At 42.6% G+C, this 22505-nt stretch overlaps 1 protein-coding gene across 2 annotated transcripts in view; it reads right to left on the reverse strand.

The window, feature by feature from the left end:
- The window catches only part of LOC139397350 (interleukin-10 receptor subunit beta-like), a gene marked incomplete at its 5' end in the record, with an annotated part of 28947 nt that continues 6442 nt past the window's right edge, over window positions 1-22505 (reverse strand). The window contains 5 exon segments of one of the 2 annotated variants that reach the window (XR_011630899.1): window positions 47-281; window positions 861-945; window positions 12948-13022; window positions 14601-14746; window positions 14925-15072. Coding sequence is in view for 1 of the 2 variants with exons in the window: in XM_071144105.1 (XP_071000206.1) it covers window positions 919-945; window positions 12948-13022; window positions 14601-14746; window positions 14925-15072 (396 nt within the window). 2 annotated transcript variants of the gene reach the window in all.

Genomic DNA, 22505 nt, shown 5'->3' on the forward strand with positions numbered 1-22505 from the left:
ATAAAACACAAATATATATATATATATATATATATATATATATATATTTTTAAATGATCATAAATGAACAAACAATGATAAACATTCGCCGTGAGGTTTACAAGCGTAGAGCCTGATGGCCTCTGTTCTATGATCACACCACACACTATTTTATTTCCGTCTCATCACACAGCAAAATGACATTCCAGCTGAACCTGCTGTCTTGTTCCATGTCAGCTGGAACGCTTTTGTGTTTCTCCACTCTCTTCTTCTGGTTCCTAAGAGAGTGTGATCGCACAAGACTTGGAAAACAAACCAAAAAAAAGACACACAAAACATAACAGTATTAACAACGTGATAAGCAATGCATATTAATATATGCATGAAAACCAAAGTCTGAGATCATGACGATTTTCACTCTCTCTTCACCTGACTCTATACTTTTCTGCTGGATTCCACAAAAATGAAGACCCTAAAAAAACCTCATGCTTTCGCCCAGTCTTACCCTTCCAGCCCCAGGTTCTGAGAGGCGTTCCCAAGTCATGTCATTTTCACTTTGTTCCCCATCTCCTCCATTGCCACACCTCTACATCCTCTTAAGGTAACTCAGTACTGTATATGCTTTCACATAAACGCTTTCAACATGTTGTTCAGAGTACAATTATAACATCTATCCTCTTTCATATGGTGCATTAGCCAATAAAGCAGCTAACCCCAACCCAACTATGATGTTTAAAGTAGCTCCTAGACCCAACACTAGACCTAGACCCTGAATCCAACACTAACAAACGCCTAACCTTATCCCTTAGCTTAGCTAACGTTAGCCAAAACAAATTGCAATTCGTAACATATGAAATGGGCATCCACAAATGAATACATACCTGTGGTAACATATGATACTCATTTGATTGTTACAGCTTTACGTTTACTATGTTCCGTCTACCCCTGAGTCCAGGTTGGAAGGACCTGTGGAAATAGAGGGGAGAGAGGCTGTCAAGTTCAGGGATGAAGATATGCTATTTGCATGGCAAGCCTTCCTCTTTGTATCAACACGTTACATACAACTCTCCTTCTGTGGCCTCCAACTGCTCTTAAATGAAAGCAAAACTAAATGCATGCTCTTCAACCGATCGCTGACCACACCTACCCACCCATCCAGCATCACTACTCTGGACAGTTCTGACTTAGAATATGTGGACAACTACAAATACCAAGGTGTCTGGCTAGACTGTAAACTCTCCTTCCAGACTCATATTAAGCATCTCCAATCCAAAATTAAATCTAGAATCGGCTTTCTATTTCGCAACAAAGCATCCTTCACTCACGTTGCCAAACATACCCTGGTAAAACTGACCATCCTACCGATACTTGACTTCGGCGATGTCATTTACAAAATAGCCCCCAACACTCTACTCTGCAAATTGGATGCAGTCTATCACAGTGCCATCCGTTTTGTCACCAAAGCCCCATATACTACCCACCACTGCGACCTGTATGCTCTCGTTGGCTGGCCCTCGCTTCATATTCGTCAACAAACCCACTGGCTCCAGGTCATCTATAGGTCTTTGCTAGGTAAAGCCCCGCCTTATCTCAGCTCACTGGTCACCATAACAGCACCCACCTGTAGCACGCACTCCAGCAGGTATATTTCACTGGTCACCCCCAAAACCAATTCCTCCTTCGGCCACCTTTCCTTCCAGTTCTCTGCTGCCAATGACTGGAACGAACTGCAAAAAAATCACTGAAGCTGGAGACTCATATCTCCCTCACTAGCTTTAAGCACCAGCTGTCAGAGCAGCTCACATATCACTGCACCTGTACATAGCCCATCTGTAAATAGCCCATCCAACTACCTCATCACCATATTGTTATTTATTTATTTTTCTCCTTTGCACCCCAGTATCTCTACTTGCACACTCATCTTCTGCACATCTATCACCCCAGTGTTTAATTTGCCATACCGGAATAATTTTGCCACTATGGCCTATTTATTGCCTCACCCCCCTTATCCTACCTCATTTGCACACACTGTATATTATTTGACTGTATGTTTGTTTATTCCATGTGTAACTCTGTGTTGTTGTTTGTGTTGCTTTGCTTTATCTTATCCAGGTCGCAGTTGTAAATGAGAACTTGTTCTCAACTAGCTTACCTGGTTAAATAAAGGTGAAAAAAAAAAAAAAAAAAAGTTGAACTAAAAATTCAGTTATAGCTTGTTCCACTTGTACTTTTGCGATACTTGAGCAGTGACTAGACATTTGATTAAAATAATTCCCAACTCAACAAGTGTTACAGGTGAATCTAAAGGCAATATTGGTCGTGCATATAGTGCATTCGTCAAGTATTCAGACCACTTAACATTTTCCACATTTTGTTACGTTACAGCCTTATTCTAAAATGGATTAAAAAAAATAATCCCTCAATCTACAGAATAATGACAAAGCTAAAACAGGTTTGTAGAATTTTGTACAAATTCATAAAGTAACTTTTTACATAAGTGTTCAGACCATTTACTTAATACTTTGTTAAAGCACCTTTGGCAGCGAATACAGCCTCAAATCTTCTTGGGTAAGACGCTACAAGCTTGGCACACCTGTATTTGGGGAGTTTCTCCCATTCTTCTCTGCAGATCACTCCAGGTTCACTCCAGACCTGACTGCCCTCGACCAGCACAAAAACATCCTGTGGCGGACTGCACTAACATCGAACAGTCCCCGCGATATGCAACTGTTCAGGGAAGTCAGGAACCAATACACACAGTCAGTCAGGAAAGCTAAAGCCAACTTCTTCAGGCAGAAGTTTGCATCCTGTAGCTCCAACTCCAAAAAGTTCTGGGATACTGTGAAGTCCATGGAGAACAAGAGCACCTCCTCCCAGCTGCCCACTGCACTGAGGCTAGGTAACACGGTCACCACCGATAAATCCATGATTATCGAAAACTTCAACAAGCATTTCTCAACGGCTGGCCATGCCTTCCGCCTGGCTACTCCAACCTCGTCCAACAGCTCCCCCCCCCCCCGCAGCTACTCGCCCAAGCCTCTCCAGGTTCTCCTTTACCCAAATCCAGATAGCAGATGTTCTGAAAGAGCTGCAAAACCTGGACCCGTACAAATCAGCTGGGCTTGACAATCTGGACCCTCTATTCCTGAAACTATCCGCCGCCATTGTCGCAACCCCTATTACCAGCCTGTTCAACCTCTCTTTCATATCGTCTGAGATCCCCAAGGATTGGAAAGCTGCCGCAGTCATCCCCCTCTTCAAAGGGGGCGACACCCTGGACCCAAACTGTTACAGACCAATATCCATCCTGCCCTGCCTATCTAAGGTCTTCGAAAGCCAAGTCAACAAACAGATCACTGACCATCTTGAATCCCACCGTACCTTCTCCGCTGTGCAATCTGGTTTCCGAGCCGGTCACGGGTGTACCTCAGCCACGCTCAAGGTACTAAACGATATCATAACCGCCATCGATAAAAGACAGTACTGTGCAGCCGTCTTCATAGACCTTGCCAAGGCTTTCGACTCTGTCAATCACCGTATTCTTATCGGCAGACTCAGTAGCCTCGGTTTTTCGGATGACTGCCTTGCCTGGTTCACCAATTACTTTGCAGACAGAGTTCAGTGTGTCAAATCGGAGGGCATGCTGTCCGGTCCTCTGGCAGTCTCTATGGGGGTGCCACAGGGTTCAATTCCCTGATCCACCTCTACGCAGACGACACCATTCTATATACTTCCGGCCCGTCCTTGGACACTGTGCTATCTAACCTCCAAACGAGCTTCAATGCCATACAGCACTCCTTCCGTGGCCTCCAACTGCTCTTAAACGCTAGTAAAACCAAATGCATGCTTTTCAACCGTTCGCTGCCTGCACCCGCACGCCTGACCAGCATCACCACCCTGGATGGTTCCGACCTTGAATATGTGGACATCTATAAGTACCTAGGTGTCTGGCTAGACTCTAAACTCTCCTTCCAGACCCATATCAAACATCTCCAATCGAAAATCAAATCAAGAGTCGGCTTTCTATTCCGCAACAAAGCCTCCTTCACTCACGCCGCCAAACTTACCCTAGTAAAACTGACTATCCTACCGATCCTCGACTTCGGCGATGTCATCTACAAAATTGCTTCCAACACTCTACTCAGCAAACTGGATGCAGTTTATCACAGTGCCATCCGTTTTGTCACTAAAGCACCTTATACCACCCACCACTGCGACTTGTATGCTCTAGTCGGCTGGCCCTCGCTACATATTCGTCGCCAGACCCACTGGCTCCAGGTCATCTACAAGTCCATGCTAGGTAAAGCTCCGCCTTATCTCAGTTCACTGGTTACGATGGCAACACCCATCCGTAGCACGCGCTCCAGCAGGTGTATCTCACTGATCATCCCTAAAGCCAACACCTCATTTGGCCGCCTTTCGTTCCAGTTCTCTGCTGCCTGTGATTGGAACGAATTGCAAAAATCGCTGAAGTTGGAGACTTTTATCTCCCTCACCAACTTCAAACATCTGCTATCTGAGCAGCTAACCGATCGCTGCAGCTGTACATAGTCTATTGGTAAATAGCCCACCCATTTTCACCTACCTCATCCCCATACTGTTTTTATTTATTTATTTTTCTGCTCTTTTGCACACCAATATCTCTATCTCTACCTTTACATAACCATCTGATCATTTATCACTCCAGTGTTAATCTGCATAATTGTAATTATTTGCCTACCTTCTCATGCCTTTTGCACACAATGTATATATAGACTCCCCTTTTTTCTACTGTGTTATTGACTTGTTAATTGTTTACTCCATGTGTAACTCTGTGTTGTCTGTTCACACTGCTATGCCTTATCTTGGCCAGGTCGCAGTTGCAAATGAGAACTTGTTCTCAACTAGCCTACCTGGTTAAATAAAGGTGAAATAAAAAAAAAATAAAAAAAATATCCTCTCAAGCTCTGTCAGGCTGGATGGGGAGCATTGCTGCACAGCTATTTTCAGGTCTCTCCAGAGATGTTCGATCGGGTTCAAGTCCGGGCTCTGGCTGGGCCACTCAAGGACATTCAGAGACTTGCAAAAATTTCTAAAACCCTGTTTTCGCTTTGTTAATATGGGGTATCCTAGGGGCATTGGCAGACACAATGTAAGTAACTTAATTTATGTCTCCCTAATTGCCCTGAATTCCTCTTATCTTACAGCTATTATATGCAGTAATCCATGAGCCTATGAACCAGAGTTATACAGTTAACACCGAGGCGGTGTACCCTTGTAGGAAGATGTAGAGCAGGCCAGAAGGCAAAACTGAAAAAAAGAAAGCCTAACCTCCATTAAATAAAATTATGGCAGAGCTGAAACAGTACTTCTGTTCCAGGGTGTTTATTTACATAGCGATTCTGGAAGAAAAACAGTACTGTCACCAAAAGTATACATTATGGGACAGCTTTATATATTAAAATATATACACACAATACTCCCCCATCAACAGCTCAATCAAAATGGTGTGTGTGTGTGTACACCAATCGCTTCTCCATCACGGAAGACCACTTTGTGCAGCTCACCCTGCACTATCAGTTCCAATGTAAATAACATGAGTAAGTCTACCTCTGATAAGCTTCCCAGTAAAGCATTAAAAAACCAATTAAGCAACCCAGAAGAGTGCTAAAAATAGCCCATATTTACATATGCAGCCTGAGAAACAAGGTCCATGAAGTCAATAACTTGCTTGTAACACATGACATTCATATTCTGACTATCTCTGAAACTCAGTTAGATAATACCTTTGATGATACAGTGGTAGCAATACATGGTTATAACATCTACTGTAAAGAAAGAAATGTTAACAGGGGTGGTGTTGCGATCTATATTCAGAAACACTTTCCTGTAAAGCTTTAGAGACAATCTAATGTTAAATACTGCTGAAGTAATATGGCTACAGGTTCATCTGCCTCACCTAAAGCCCATTCTAGTGGGAAGCTGCTATAGACCACCAAGTGCTAACAGTCAGGATCTGGATAATGTGTGTGAAATGCTTGATAATGTATGTGATATCAACAGAGAGGTATATTTTATGGGCGATTTTTAAATATTGACTGGCTTATCAAGCTGCCTACTCAAGAAAACACTTCAAACTGTAACCAGTGGGCTACAACCTGGTTCAGGTTGTCAGTCAATCAACCTACCAGGGTATTTACAAACAGCACAGGAATTAAATCATCTTTACTAATTCTGCAGATATTTTATTTTAAGCAGGATCTAAATCCATAGGATGTAGTGATCACAAAATAATAGCCCATATCTAGGAAAACCAACATTTCAAAGGCTGGGCCTAATATAGTGTCTAAGAGGTCATACAATATACGTTTTGTAGTGGTTCACATGTTGATGATGTAAAGAATATTTGCTGGTCTGTGGTGTGTAATGAGGGGCCACCAGACGCTGCACTTGACGCGTTTATGAAACTGCCTATTCCAGTTACTAATAAGCACACAGCCATTAAGAAAATGACTAAAAACTGTTCAATCTCCTTGGATGGATGAGGAATTGAAAAATGTTATGGTTGAGAGGGACGAGGCAAAAAGGAATGGCAAATAAGTCTGGCTGCACAGCTGATTGGTAAACATACTGCAAATTAAGAAATGTGACTAAACTAAATAAAAAGAATGACAAGCCACCGGGGTCTGACAATCTGGATGAAAAATTATTGAGGATAATAGCGAACGATATTGCCACATCTTCAATTTAAGCCTACTAGAGAGCATGTGCCCTCAGGCCTGGAGGGAAGCTAAAGTCATTCCGCTGCCCAAGAATAGTAAATCCTCCTTTACTGGCTCAAATAGCCAACCACTCAGCCTGTTACCAATCCTTACTTCTGAAATAAATTGTGTTTTACCAGATACAATGTTATTTCACGGTAAACAAATTGACAACAGACTTTCAACACGCTTATTTTTTATTTTTTTTATTTATTTTACCTTTATTTAACCAGGTAGGCAAGTTGAGAACAAGTTCTCATTTACAATTGCGACCTGGCCAAGATAAAGCAAAGCAGTTCGACAGATACAACAACACAGAGTTACACATGGAGTAAAACAAACATACAGTCAATAATAAAGTATAAACAAGTCTATATACAATGTGAGCAAATGAGGTGAGAAGGGAGGTAAAGGCAAAAAAGGCCTTGGTGGCAAGGTAAATACAATATAGCAAGTAAAACACTGGAATGGTCGTTTTGCAATGGAAGAATGTGCAAAGTAGAAATAAAAATAATGGGGTGCAAAGGAGCAAAATAAATAAATTAATTAAATACAGTTGGGAAAGAGGTAGTTGATAGGGCTAAATTATAGGTGGGCTATGTACAGGTGCAGTAATCTGTGAGCTGCTCTGACAGTTGGTGCTTAAAGCTAGTGAGGGAGATAAGTGTTTCCAGTTTCAGAGATTTTTGTAGTTCGTTCCAGTCATTGGCAGCAGAGAACTGGAAAGAGAGGCGGCCAAAGAAAGAATTGGTTTTGGGGGTGACTAGAGAGATATACCTGCTGGAGCGTGTGCTACAGGTGGGAGATGCTATGGTGACCAGCGAGCTGAGATAAGGGGGGACTTTACCTAGCAGGGTCTTGTAGATGACATGGAGCCAGTGGGTTTGGCGACGAGTATGAAGAGAGGGCCAGCCAACGAGAGCGTACAGGTTGCAATGGTGGGTAGTATATGGTGCTTTGGTGACAAAACGGATTGCACTGTGATAGACTGCATCCAATTTGTTGAGTAGGGTATTGGAGGCTATTTTGTAAATTACATCGCCAAAGTCGAGGATTGGTAGGATGGTCAGTTTTACAAGGGTATGTTTGGCAGCATGAGTGAAGGATGCTTTGTTGCGAAATAGGAAGCCAATTCTAGATTTAACTTTGGATTGGAGATGTTTGATATGGGTCTGGAAGGAGAGTTTACAGTCTAACCAGACACCTAAGTATTTGTAGTTGTCCACGTATTCTAAGTCAGAGCCGTCCAGAGTAGTGATGTTGGACAGGCGGGTAGGTGCAGGTAGCGATCGGTTGAAGAGCATGCATTTAGTTTTACTTGTATTTAAGAGCAATTGGAGGCCACGGAAGGAGAGTTGTATGGCATTGAAGCTTGCCTGGAGGGTTGTTAACACAGTGTCCAAAGAAGGGCCGGAAGTATACAGAATGGTGTCGTCTGCGTAGAGGTGGATCAGAGACTCACCAGCAGCAAGAGCGACCTCATTGATGTATACAGAGAAGAGAGTCGGTCCAAGAATTGAACCCTGTGGCACCCCCATAGAGACTGCCAGAGGTCCGGACAACAGACCCTCCGATTTGACACACTGAACTCTATCAGAGAAGTAGTTGGTGAACCAGGCGAGGCAATCATTTGAGAAACCAAGGCTGTTGAGTCTGCCGATGAGGATGTGGTGATTGACAGAGTCGAAAGCCTTGGCCAGATCAATGAATACGGCTGCACAATAATGTTTCTTATCGATGGCGGTTAAGATATCGTTTAGGACCTTGAGCGTGGCTGAGGTGCACCCATGACCAGCTCTGAAACCAGATTGCATAGCAGAGAAGGTATGGTGAGATTCAAAATGGTCGGTAATCTGTTTGTTGACTTGGCTTTCGAAGACCTTAGAAAGGCATGGTAGGATAGATATAGGTCTGTAGCAGTTTGGGTCAAGAGTGTCCCCCCCTTTGAAGAGGGGGATGACCGCAGCTGCTTTCCAATCTTTGGGAATCTCAGACGACACGAAAGAGAGGTTGAACAGGCTAGTAATAGGGGTGGCAACAATTTTGGCAGATAATTTTAGAAAGAAAGGGTCCAGATTGTCTAGCCCGGCTGATTTGTAGGGGTCCAGATTTTGCAGCTCTTTCAGAACATCAGCTGAATGGATTTGGGAGAAGGAGAAATGGGGAAGGCTTGGGCGAGTTGCTGTTGGGGGTGCAGTGCTGTTGACAGGGGTAGGAGTAGCCAGGTGGAAAGCATGGCCAGCAGTAGAAAAATGCTTATTGAAATTTTCAAATTTTCAATTATATAGGCTTATAGGAAAGGACACTCAACAAGCACGGCACTTAAATGACTGATGATAAACTGATTGTGGGGGCTGTCTTGTTAGACTTCAGTGCAGCTTTTGACATTATCGATCATAGTCTGCTGCTGGAAAAACTTGTGTTATGGCTTTACACCCCCTGCTATAATGTGGATAAAGAGTTACCTGTCTAAAAGAACACAGACGGTGTTCTTTAATGGAATGCTCTCCAACATAATCCAGGTAGAATCAGGAATTCCCCAGGGTAGCTGTTTAGGCCCCTTACTTTTTCAATCTTTACTAACGACATGCCACTGACTTTGAGTAAAGCCAGTGTGTCTATGTATGCGGATGACTCAACACTATACATGTCAGCTACTACAGTGACTGAAATGACTGCAACACTTAACAAAGAGCTGCAGTTAGTTTCGGGATGGGTAGCAAGGAATAAGTTAGTCCTAAATATTTCCAAAACTAAAAGAGTTGTATTTGGGACAAATCATTCACTAAACTACGTCTCGTAATGAATAATGTGAAAATTGAGCAAGTTGAGGTGACTAAATTGCTTGGAGTAACTCTGGATTGTAAACTGTCATGGTCAAAACATATTGATACAACAGTAACTAAGATGGGGATAAGTCTGTCCATAATAAAGCTCTGCTCTGCCTTCTTAACAGCACTATCAACAAGGCAGGTCCTACAGGCCCTAGTTTTGTAGCACCTAGGCAACTGTGCAGTAGTGTGGTCAGGTGCCAGAAAGAGGGACTTGGGAAAATTGCAATTGGCTCAGAACAGGGCAGCACGGCTGGCACTTAAATGTACACAGAGAGCTAATATTAATAATACGCATGTCAATCTCTCTTGGCTGAAAGTGGAAGACAGATGGACTTCATCATTACTTGTTCTTGTAAGAGGTGTTGACAAGCTGAATGTACCGAGCAGTCTAAAACACTAGCACACAGCTCGGACACCCATACATACCGCACAAGACATGCCACCAGAGGTCTCTTCACAGTCCCCAAGTCCAGAACAGACTACGGGAGGCACACAGTACTACATTGAGCCATGACTACATGGAACACTATTCCACATCAGATAACTGATGCAAACAGTAGAGTCAGATTTAAAAAGCAGGTAAAAATACACCTTTACGGAACAACAGGGACTGTGAAGAGACACAGAAGGTACAGACACATGTAAACAGTACGCACACATTGTTGTATGGTGGTATTGAACATGTTGTGTTGTGGACATGTGGTGGTGTAGGGACGTTATATGATGTCCTGTTTTATCTTTAGTTCATTCAGTACAAACACAGTTCACTGTTTTATCTGTTGTATTATATGTAATGTGGGTGTTTTGGTGTGTTTGGATCCTAGGAAGAGTAGCTGCTGCCTTGACAGGAATTAATGAGGATGCATAATAAACCCCAGGATGAGTAGCTGCTGTCTTGACAGGAACTAATGGGGATCCATAATAAACCCCAGGAAGAGTAGCTGCTGTCTTGGTAGGAACTAATGGGGATCCATAATAAACCCCAGGAAGAGTAGCTACTGTCTTGGCAGGAACTAAATGGGATCCATAATAAACCCCAGGAAGAGTAGCTGCTGCCTTGGCAGGAACTAATGGGGATCCATAATAAACCCCAGGAAGAGTAGCTGCTGTCTTGGCAGAAACTAATGGGGATCCATAATAAACCCCAGGAAGAGTAGCTGCTGTCTTGGCAGGAACTAATGGGGATCCATAATAAACCCCAGGAAGAGTAGCTGCTGTCTTGGCAGGAACTAATGGGGATCCATAATAAACCCCAGGAAGAGTAGCTGCTGTCTTGGCAGGAACTAATGGTGATCCATAGTAAACCCCAGGAAGAGTAGCTGCTGTCTTGGCAGGAACTAATGGGGATCCATAATAAACCCCAGGAAGAGTAGCTGCTGTCTTGGCAGGAACTAATGGGGATCCATGATAAACCCCAGGAAGAGTAGCTGCTGTCTTGGCAGGAACTAATGGGGATCCATAATAAACCCCAGGAAGAGTAGCTGCTGTCTTGGCAGGAACTAATGGGGATCCATAATAAACCCCAGGAAGAGTAGCTGCTGTCTTGGCAGGAACTAATGGGGATCCATAATAAACCCCAGGAAGAGTAGCTGCTGTCTTGGCAGGAACTAATGGGGATCCATAATAAACCCCAGGAAGAGTAGCTGCTGTCTTGGCAGGAACTAATGGGGATCCATAATAAACCCCAGGAAGAGTAGCTGCTGTCTTGGCAGGAACTAATGGGGATCCATAATAAACCCCAGGAAGAGTAGCTGCTGTCTTGGCAGGAACTAATGGGGATCCATAATAAACCCCAGGAAGAGTAGCTGCTGTCTTGGCAGGAACTAATGGGGATCCATAATAAACCCCAGGAAGAGTAGCTACTGTCTTGGCAGGAACTAATGGGGATCCATAATAAACCCCAGGAAGAGTAGCTGCTTTCTTGACAGGAACTAATGGGGATCCATAATAAACCCCAGGAAGAGTAGCTGCTGTCTTGGCAGGAACTAATGGGGATCCATAATAAACCCCAGGAAGAGTAGCTGCTGTCTTGACAGCAGCTAATGGGGATCTATAATAAACCCCAGGAAGAGTAGCTGCTGTCTTGACAGGAACTAATGGGGATCTATAATAAACCCCAGGAAGAGTAGCTGCTGTCTTGGCAGGAACTAATGGGGATCCATAATAAACCCCAGGAAGAGTAGCTGCTGTCTTGGCAGGAACTAATGGGGATACATAATAAACCCCAGGAAGAGTAGCTGCTGTCTTGGCAGCAGCTAATGGGGATCCCTAGTATGAAATACAAATACAAAGTGTGTAGATTGATGAGGATTTTTTAAATATATATTTTTAATCAATTTTAGAATAAGGCTGTAATGCAACAAAATGAGGAAAAAGTCAAGGGGGCTGAATACTTTCCGAATCCATTGTAGACCCATTGCTGATGATGTCTTGATGATGTCATGATGATGTCATGATGTCTTGACTGCTGTGTCACAAGCTAAATACAAAAACGCCATTTTCCATAAAATTATTTGGAGTGTGTCGTATCAGTCAGCTCATAAGGAGAACTCTCTCTGGTGGAATAGTGGGTCACCATTCCATTGCCCTATACTCATATCATAAAATGCCAGTGTACCAAGGCCAATAATGAATAAAAGGCATTATTGATCATTATCATACACATTACACCAGGGTTCCCTAACTGGCAGTGGTTATATTCACCCCCCCCCCCCCCCCCCAAGTTCTCAGTCAAATGTTTATTTTATTTTTAACAGCAGGAAATCAGCTCGTAGTGATTTTAGGTATCATAGAAACATGTGATCGTATACAAATGGAAGCAAGGTCTGAAATGATTGTTTCAGTCAAATATATTTGTTTGGGTTCTTGCGGCTAATTTGCATACGATCACAAAATGATTTGCAATTATTTTTTCCGAACCCCCAAGAGATAAAAAATCAGGCCTGCAGCTGAATCTAGAAGATGACACCTGCATTACACTAAATTATCTCTCTTAGAATTTCATCACAGGGATGAATAAATAACTAAATCCCTGATGTCAGTTAGACTATTATTTCTCACTAAGAGATACGTCCTCTTCTCTGCCATCCATTGATGTCTTCGTTTCTTCCTCACATCAGTCTTTCACCCATATTTTCCCCATCCACTTCAAGATCTTTGTGATTGGGTGCAGCCAACATTAAAGGCGAGTCGAGACTGACTGATCAACCAATCACCTTGCATCATAAACAACAACTTAATATTATTTATAGATCGGCCTGTCAGTCGCGGTGTTGACGCTCTCGAACACTGCCTTTCTTTTGCATTGTCAGTCAGTCTGGTTATGTGCTTTATGTTCTGTCCACCAGAGGGCGCTCTCTCTCTCTGTCTCTGTCCCCCCAGGCATGATGCTGACCTCATGGTACACCTCATCAGGCTGGGGGCTGCTCTGCAAGGCCAGGATGGAGGAGCACTGAGGATCCAACAGGTACTGCATGGGGAGGAGAGGGGAGGGGAGAGGAGACTTTGGTCACACTAAAGGCATCAGCTTGAAAACCGAATTAGTGTGCTCGCATACTCCCTTAAAAGATATTCACTTAAAAAATTGGAACAAAAACACCAATAGTACTGTTTGTCTATCTAAATAGAATTCTAGAATTAATAGACAAAAGGAATCTAATATAACTCAAGAAATCTAACATTCATTTAGAATTTTTTTTTGCAGAAGAGATCTTAGTCATGCAATTTTACATCTAAGATCTTTGGTGCAGAATTTCTCAAGTGAAAAAATGTGCATGATTTCTCTCTTGTTGAAAGACAATAAACACTTAATTTAAGAATCCCTACTGTTGACCAATCACAGACAAGGTGTGTTGGCTACCAACTTCAGCTTGCCTCGAGAAAAAATCCTGTGCGCACAAAGAGCCAAAAAAAACAACTCTTGACGAAGACTAAACCGAATGAAAAAGTCACAAGATATTGTCATAATATATGCACGAACTGTTCTGAACTGTTTCGGATGGGAAGCATGAGGACGCCTTAAAGGCCTTTCAAAGTAATCTCTTTAAAGGTCTTTCAAACTAATCTCAATTAACCAAAAACCTTGTGAAATTTGGTCATATTTTATTTATTTAACGAGGCAAGTCAATTAATTCTTATTTACAATGACGGCCTACCATAAGACAAAAGGCCTCCTGTGGGGACGGGGGGTGGGATTCAATATAGAACAAAACACACATCACGACAACAGAGCTACACTTCATAAAGAGAGACCTAAAGACAACAACATGGCATGGCAGCAACACATGACAACAACATGGTAGCAACAACACAGAGTACAAACATTGTTGGGCACAGACAACAGCGCAAAGGGCAAGAAGGTAGAGACAACAATACATCACACAAAGCAGCCACAACTGTCAGTAAAAGTGTCCATGATTAAGTCTTTGAATGAGGAGATTGAGATAAAACTGTCCAGTTTGAGTGTTTGTTGCAGCTCGTTCCAGTCGCTAGCTGCAGCGATCTGAAAAGACGAGCGGCCCAGGGATGTGTGCACTTTGGGGACCTTTAACAGAATGTGACTGGTGTAACAGTTTAACTTTCATCCGCACCCTCTGCACACATAGACAACTGACACCCACGGAAGCATCGTTACCCATCGCGCCACAAACGCCGCGACAGCACTTGCAGAGCAAGGGGAACAACTACTTTTAAGGTCTCAGAGCGAGTGACTTCACCGGTTGAAACGCTATTAGCGCGCACCACCGCTAACTAGCCATTTCACATCGATTACACTGGCAGAACAGATGCACATTTCTGTTTAAGCAGTCTGTCCACAAGAGATTAGACTAAAACCATTCATCATTATGCCAAGATATAACAGGACACACTGATTACATGGAACTCAGCCAAAGACAGAGCCTCATTGACAGTCCCCCCCCCCCTAAACAGCAGCATGAACATGTCATTTATGGGTGCGCAAAAGAACAAATGATACAGTTACTACACACAAAGAAACACACAGTGTATTATTATTCATTAAAACACAATGATCATGCGTCATACTGACCACTGTGAAATGTCCAGGCAGCTTGACCTTGGGTCTGAGGAAGCTGACCACCCTGTAGCAGTGCCAGAATGCTAGAACCACCAGGGGCACAGACACAGCCATCACCACAAACATCCCCAGGGCCATCACCCAGGGCCTGTCCTTGGCTGCAGACGGTTTGGGGTTGGGGAAAGTGGACACCGGGGGACGAAGAATTGAGTTGAGCAAGAGTAGACTTGTACTCGGAGAATCATTGAAGGCAACAATCTAATACTCATAATTTGTGTTTTTTACAGATGTAAAAAAAAAGGGGGAGGACAAGAGAGAGAGAGAGACGGCGCTCACCCTTAGCGGTGCTCTCACACGTAACGTTGCTGGGCTGGCTTTGTTTGAAGAACCTTTCGGTTACCACCCAGACCTGAAAACAGTACCTGGTCCATTGCTCCAGCTCCAACACCACTTCATGCAGTTGGATGCCATTCATCCGTGTGACCTGCAGGGGGTGATAGAGGAGCAGTGAGGAAGCAGTGAGCGCCACGCAATGAGTCTGTTTTACACACATTGTAATTCTTTCATATTAAACTGATTGGCAGCCGGCACATTATGCAATAGTCATGTAAACACCTTACTCTGATTATCTTAAAAAAATCGGGCGTACGGTCAAAATTAAAGTAAGCACGCGCCGATTAAAACATCTGTTTTTTTCTGAGCCATCTTTTAAAATGATTAGGACACGTAAATCGGCGATCCAGCAGTGTAATTGATCTGCGCGTGGGCTAGCACCAGCCGAGCCGTACTCCCTCAGCGCGATTTAAGTGAGTTCGGGAACAACTGTCTCAGAAGTAGCTTTCACATACAGTAGTACAAACTTCGGTAACACTTCCTTTGAAAGGATCTTTACTACACCGCAATCAACCATGCATTTACACTGTAACAACTATTATAGTTAACAGTAACAACTACCAGTAGTAGTTGCAGTATGTAATTACAGGAGGTGTAACAATGAATGGTTGTTACCATGCTTGTTTCAAAATGGGCAGGTTTCCCACTAAATTCACCAACTTTGTGTGTTTTCGCTTCTTATCAGCTGCATACAAGCTACAACTGTCACAAAGGTTGTGACCCCTCGTCGGTGTGCCACCACATTCGCCAAGGAAATGTGTTGTGTTTCTTCTCAGAATCGTACAGTTAGAACTGTCACAAAGGTTGTGACCCCTCGTCGGTGTGCTGGATGCCTGAGAAACTGCAGTAAAAGTGCAATAACTGCAGTTAAACTGTGGTATTTTGAAACACATTAATTGCAGAACAACTGCAGTTACACTGCAAAAGTACTGCAGTAAAAAAAAGTTATTTATTCATTTTGGAGCGTACTGCACTATAACTGCCTTTATACTGCAGTGTACTGCGGTGATACTGCACTGTGAGGGAGCCTATGCTCAATAGGCTCTAATTACTTACCCTTGAATGTGCACTGTTCTGTGTCTTCACTCAGTGTTGTTGCTAGCACTTGACCCCAAAATAAAGTTAACTTGGTTGAGCTGGCAAAAACAGATCAGTAGGGCAATCTCACTGACTGGGATCTAATACGCATAGTACATTTAATGTTTTGCCCAAGTACAATGTAATTACTAAAGGTTTTACACAGGCTGTAGCTAGTTAAAATGAAGTTTATCTTGAGCGGCCCTCATTTTAAAGCTTCCGGAAGTTTCACTTCACAACAAGGTACAGAAATTAAGTGAATTCTGGAATTAAACTTCCGGAAGCTTTAAAATGAGGGCCAGATTGTCCGTATGGATCATGTACTGTAGTTAGTTACATTACATTAGTTACAAGTAAGTACACCTCAAGATACACTTCATTTGAACTATCTACATCCTGTGTAACTCCTAGTAATTACATTGTACTTAGGCAAACATTTAAATTTAATATGCTTTGAAACAGGGTATTTATCCTCATCTGGGATGACCAAGTTAACCCAGATTGGTACACTTTATTTTGAGTGGAGATATATTTACAACAGTGCACTTTCATGGCTAAGTAATCAGAGCCTATTGAATAAAATAATCTATTGGGACACCCAGCGCACCCGACGAGGGGTCACAACCTTTGTGACAGTTGTAACTGTACGCAGCTGATAAGAAACGAAACACTAAGTTGGCGAATGTATTGGGCAACCTGCCCTTTTATCACAGCTGATAAGAAACTAAACACTAAGTTGGCGAATGTATTGGGCAACCTGCCCTTTTATCACAGCTGATAAGAAACGAAACACTAAGTTGGCGAATGTATTGGGCAACCTGCCCTTTTATCACAGCTGATAAGAAACGAAACACTAAGTTGGCGAATGTATTGGGCAACCTGCCCTTTTATCACAGCTGATAAGAAACGAAACACTAAGTTGGCGAATGTATTGGGCAACCTGCCCTTTTATCACAGCTGATAAGAAACGAAACACTAAGTTGGCGAATGTATTGGGCAACCTGCCCTTTTATCACAGCTGATAACAAACGAAACACTAAGTTGGCGAATGTATTGGGCAACCTGCCCTTTTATCACAGCTGATAAGAAACGAAACACTAAGTTGGCGAATGTATTGGGCAACCTGCCCTTTTATCACAGCTGATAAGAAACGAAACACTAAGTTGGCGAATGTATTGGGCAACCTGCCCTTTTATCACAGCTGATAACAAACGAAACACTAAGTTGGCGAATGTATTGGGCAACCTGCCCTTTTATCACAGCTGATAAGAAACGAAACACTAAGTTGGCGAATGTATTGGGCAACCTGCCCTTTTATCACAGCTGATAAGAAACTAAACACTAAGTTGGCGAATGTATTGGGCAACCTGCCCTTTTATCACAGCTGATAAGAAACTAAACACTAAGTTGGCGAATGTATTGGGCAACCTGCCCTTTTATCACAGCTGATAAGAAATGAAACACTAAGTTGGCGAATGTATTGGGCAACCTGCCCTTTTATCACAGCTGATAAGAAACTAAACACTAAGTTGGCGAATGTATTGGGCAACCTGCCCTTTTATCACAGCTGATAACAAACTAAACACTAAGTTGGCGAATGTATTGGGCAACCTGCCCTTTTATCACAGCTGATAAGAAACGAAACACTATGTTGGCGAATGTATTGGGCAACCTGCCCCTTTATCACAGCTGATAAGAAACGAAACACTAAGTTGGCGAATGTATTGGGCAACCTGCCCTTTTATCACAGCTGATAAGAAACTAAACACTAAGTTGGCGAATGTATTGGGCAACCTGCCCTTTTATCACAGCTGATAAGAAACTAAACACTAAGTTGGCGAATGTATTGGGCAACCTGCCCTTTTATCACAGCTGATAAGAAACAAAACACTAAGTTGGCGAATGTATTGGGCAACCTGCCCTTTTATCACAGCTGATAAGAAACGAAACACTAAGTTGGCGAATGTATTGGGCAACCTGCCCTTTTATCACAGCTGATAACAAACGAAACACTAAGTTGGCGAATGTATTGGGCAACCTGCCCTTTTATCACAGCTGATAAGAAACGAAACACTAAGTTGGCGAATGTATTGGGCAACCTGCCCTTTTATCACAGCTGATAAGAAACTAAACACTAAGTTGGCGAATGTATTGGGCAACCTGCCCTTTTATCACAGCTGATAAGAAACTAAACACTAAGTTGGCGAATGTATTGGGCAACCTGCCCTTTTATCACAGCTGATAAGAAATGAAACACTAAGTTGGCGAATGTATTGGGCAACCTGCCCTTTTATCACAGCTGATAAGAAACTAAACACTAAGTTGGCGAATGTATTGGGCAACCTGCCCTTTTATCACAGCTGATAAGAAACTAAACACTAAGTTGGCGAATGTATTGGGCAACCTGCCCTTTTATCACAGCTGATAAGAAACGAAACACTAAGTTGGCGAATGTATTGGGCAACCTGCCCTTTTATCACAGCTGATAAGAAACGAAACACTAAGTTGGCGAATGTATTGGGCAACCTGCCCTTTTATCACAGCTGATAACAAACGAAACACTAAGTTGGCGAATGTATTGGGCAACCTGCCCTTTTATCACAGCTGATAAGAAACTAAACACTAAGTTGGCAAATGTATTGGGCAACCTGCCCTTTTATCACAGCTGATAACAAACTAAACACTAAGTTGGCGAATGTATTGGGCAACCTGCCCTTTTATCACAGCTGATAAGAAACGAAACACTAAGTTGGCGAATGTATTGGGCAACCTGCCCTTTTATCACAGCTGATAAGAAACGAAACACTAAGTTGGCGAATGTATTGGGCAACCTGCCCTTTTATCACAGCTGATAAGAAACAAAACACTAAGTTGGCGAATGTATTGGGCAACCTGCCCTTTTATCACAGCTGATAAGAAACTAAACACTAAGTTGGCGAATGTATTGGGCAACCTGCCCTTTTATCACAGCTGATAAGAAACTAAACACTAAGTTGGCGAATGTATTGGGCAACCTGCCCTTTTATCACAGCTGATAAGAAATGAAACACTAAGTTGGCGAATGTATTGGGCAACCTGCCCTTTTATCACAGCTGATAAGAAACTAAACACTAAGTTGGCGAATGTATTGGGCAACCTGCCCTTTTATCACAGCTGATAAGAAACGAAACACTAAGTTGGCGAATGTATTGGGCAACCTGCCCTTTTATCACAGCTGATAAGAAACGAAACACTAAGTTGGCGAATGTATTGGGCAACCTGCCCTTTTATCACAGCTGATAAGAAACTAAACACTAAGTTGGCGAATGTATTGGGCAACCTGCCCTTTTATCACAGCTGATAAGAAACTAAACACTAAGTTGGCGAATGTTTTGGGCAACCTGCCCTTTTATCACAGCTGATAAGAAATGAAACACTAAGTTGGCGAATGTATTGGGCAACCTGCCCTTTTATCACAGCTGATAAGAAACTAAACACTAAGTTGGCGAATGTATTGGGCAACCTGCCCTTTTATCACAGCTGATAACAAACTAAACACTAAGTTGGCGAATGTATTGGGCAACCTGCCCTTTTATCACAGCTGATAAGAAACGAAACACTATGTTGGCGAATGTATTGGGCAACCTGCCCCTTTATCACAGCTGATAAGAAACGAAACACTAAGTTGGCGAATGTATTGGGCAACCTGCCCTTTTATCACAGCTGATAAGAAACTAAACACTAAGTTGGCGAATGAATTGGGCAACCTGCCCTTTTATCACAGCTGATAAGAAACTAAACACTAAGTTGGCGAATGTATTGGGCAACCTGCCCTTTTATCACAGCTGATAAGAAACTAAACACTAAGTTGGCAAATGTATTGGGCAACCTGCCCTTTTATCACAGCTGATAACAAACTAAACACTAAGTTGGCGAATGTATTGGGCAACCTGCCCTTTTATCACAGCTGATAAGAAACGAAACACTAAGTTGGCGAATGTATTGGGCAACCTGCCCTTTTATCACAGCTGATAAGAAACGAAACACTAAGTTGGCGAATGTATTGGGCAACCTGCCCTTTTATCACAGCTGATAAGAAACAAAACACTAAGTTGGCGAATGTATTGGGCAACCTGCCCTTTTATCACAGCTGATAAGAAACTAAACACTAAGTTGGCGAATGTATTGGGCAACCTGCCCTTTTATCACAGCTGATAAGAAACTAAACACTAAGTTGGCGAATGTATTGGGCAACCTGCCCTTTTATCACAGCTGATAAGAAATGAAACACTAAGTTGGCGAATGTATTGGGCAACCTGCCCTTTTATCACAGCTGATAAGAAACTAAACACTAAGTTGGCGAATGTATTGGGCAACCTGCCCTTTTATCACAGCTGATAAGAAACGAAACACTAAGTTGGCGAATGTATTGGGCAACCTGCCCTTTTATCACAGCTGATAAGAAACGAAACACTAAGTTGGCGAATGTATTGGGCAACCTGCCCTTTTATCACAGCTGATAAGAAACTAAACACTAAGTTGGCGAATGTATTGGGCAACCTGCCCTTTTATCACAGCTGATAAGAAACTAAACACTAAGTTGGCGAATGTATTGGGCAACCTGCCCTTTTATCACAGCTGATAAGAAATGAAACACTAAGTTGGCGAATGTATTGGGCAACCTGCCCTTTTATCACAGCTGATAAGAAACTAAACACTAAGTTGGCGAATGTATTGGGCAACCTGCCCTTTTATCACAGCTGATAACAAACTAAACACTAAGTTGGCGAATGTATTGGGCAACCTGCCCTTTTATCACAGCTGATAAGAAACGAAACACTATGTTGGCGAATGTATTGGGCAACCTGCCCCTTTATCACAGCTGATAAGAAACGAAACACTAAGTTGGCGAATGTATTGGGCAACCTGCCCTTTTATCACAGCTGATAAGAAACTAAACACTAAGTTGGCGAATGTATTGGGCAACCTGCCCTTTTATCACAGCTGATAAGAAACTAAACACTAAGTTGGCGAATGTATTGGGCAACCTGCCCTTTTATCACAGCTGATAAGAAACAAAACACTAAGTTGGCGAATGTATTGGGCAACCTGCCCTTTTATCACAGCTGATAAGAAACGAAACACTAAGTTGGCGAATGTATTGGGCAACCTGCCCTTTTATCACAGCTGATAACAAACGAAACACTAAGTTGGCGAATGTATTGGGCAACCTGCCCTTTTATCACAGCTGATAAGAAACTAAACACTAAGTTGGCAAATGTATTGGGCAACCTGCCCTTTTATCACAGCTGATAACAAACTAAACACTAAGTTGGCGAATGTATTGGGCAACCTGCCCTTTTATCACAGCTGATAAGAAACGAAACACTAAGTTGGCGAATGTATTGGGCAACCTGCCCTTTTATCACAGCTGATAAGAAACGAAACACTAAGTTGGCGAATGTATTGGGCAACCTGCCCTTTTATCACAGCTGATAAGAAACAAAACACTAAGTTGGCGAATGTATTGGGCAACCTGCCCTTTTATCACAGGTGATAAGAAACTAAACACTAAGTTGGCGAATGTATTGGGCAACCTGCCCTTTTATCACAGCTGATAAGAAACTAAACACTAAGTTGGCGAATGTATTGGGCAACCTGCCCTTTTATCACAGCTGATAAGAAATGAAACACTAAGTTGGCGAATGTATTGGGCAACCTGCCCTTTTATCACAGCTGATAACAAACTAAACACTAAGTTGGCGAATGTATTGGGCAACCTGCCCTTTTATCACAGCTGATAAGAAACGAAACACTATGTTGGCGAATGTATTGGGCAACCTGCCCCTTTATCACAGCTGATAAGAAACGAAACACTAAGTTGGCGAATGTATTGGGCAACCTGCCCTTTTATCACAGCTGATAAGAAACTAAACACTAAGTTGGCGAATGTATTGGGCAACCTGCCCTTTTATCACAGCTGATAAGAAACGAAACACTAAGTTGGCGAATGTATTGGGCAACCTGCCCTTTTATCACAGCTGATAAGAAACAAAACACTAAGTTGGCGAATGTATTGGGCAACCTGCCCTTTTATCACAGCTGATAAGAAACGAAACACTAAGTTGGCGAATGTATTGGGCAACCTGCCCTTTTATCACAGCTGATAACAAACGAAACACTAAGTTGGCGAATGTATTGGGCAACCTGCCCTTTTATCACAGCTGATAACAAACGAAACACTAAGTTGGCGAATGTATTGGGCAACCTGCCCTTTTATCACAGCTGATAAGAAACGAAACACTAAGTTGGCGAATGTATTGGGCAACCTGCCCTTTTATCACAGCTGATAAGAAACTAAACACTAAGTTGGCGAATGTTTTGGGCAACCTGCCCTTTTATCACAGCTGATAAGAAATGAAACACTAAGTTGGCGAATGTATTGGGCAACCTGCCCTTTTATCACAG

The sequence above is a fragment of the Oncorhynchus clarkii genome, unplaced genomic scaffold, assembly GCF_045791955.1.
Source record: "Oncorhynchus clarkii lewisi isolate Uvic-CL-2024 unplaced genomic scaffold, UVic_Ocla_1.0 unplaced_contig_4953_pilon_pilon, whole genome shotgun sequence".
Taxonomy (NCBI): Eukaryota; Metazoa; Chordata; class Actinopteri; order Salmoniformes; family Salmonidae; genus Oncorhynchus; species Oncorhynchus clarkii.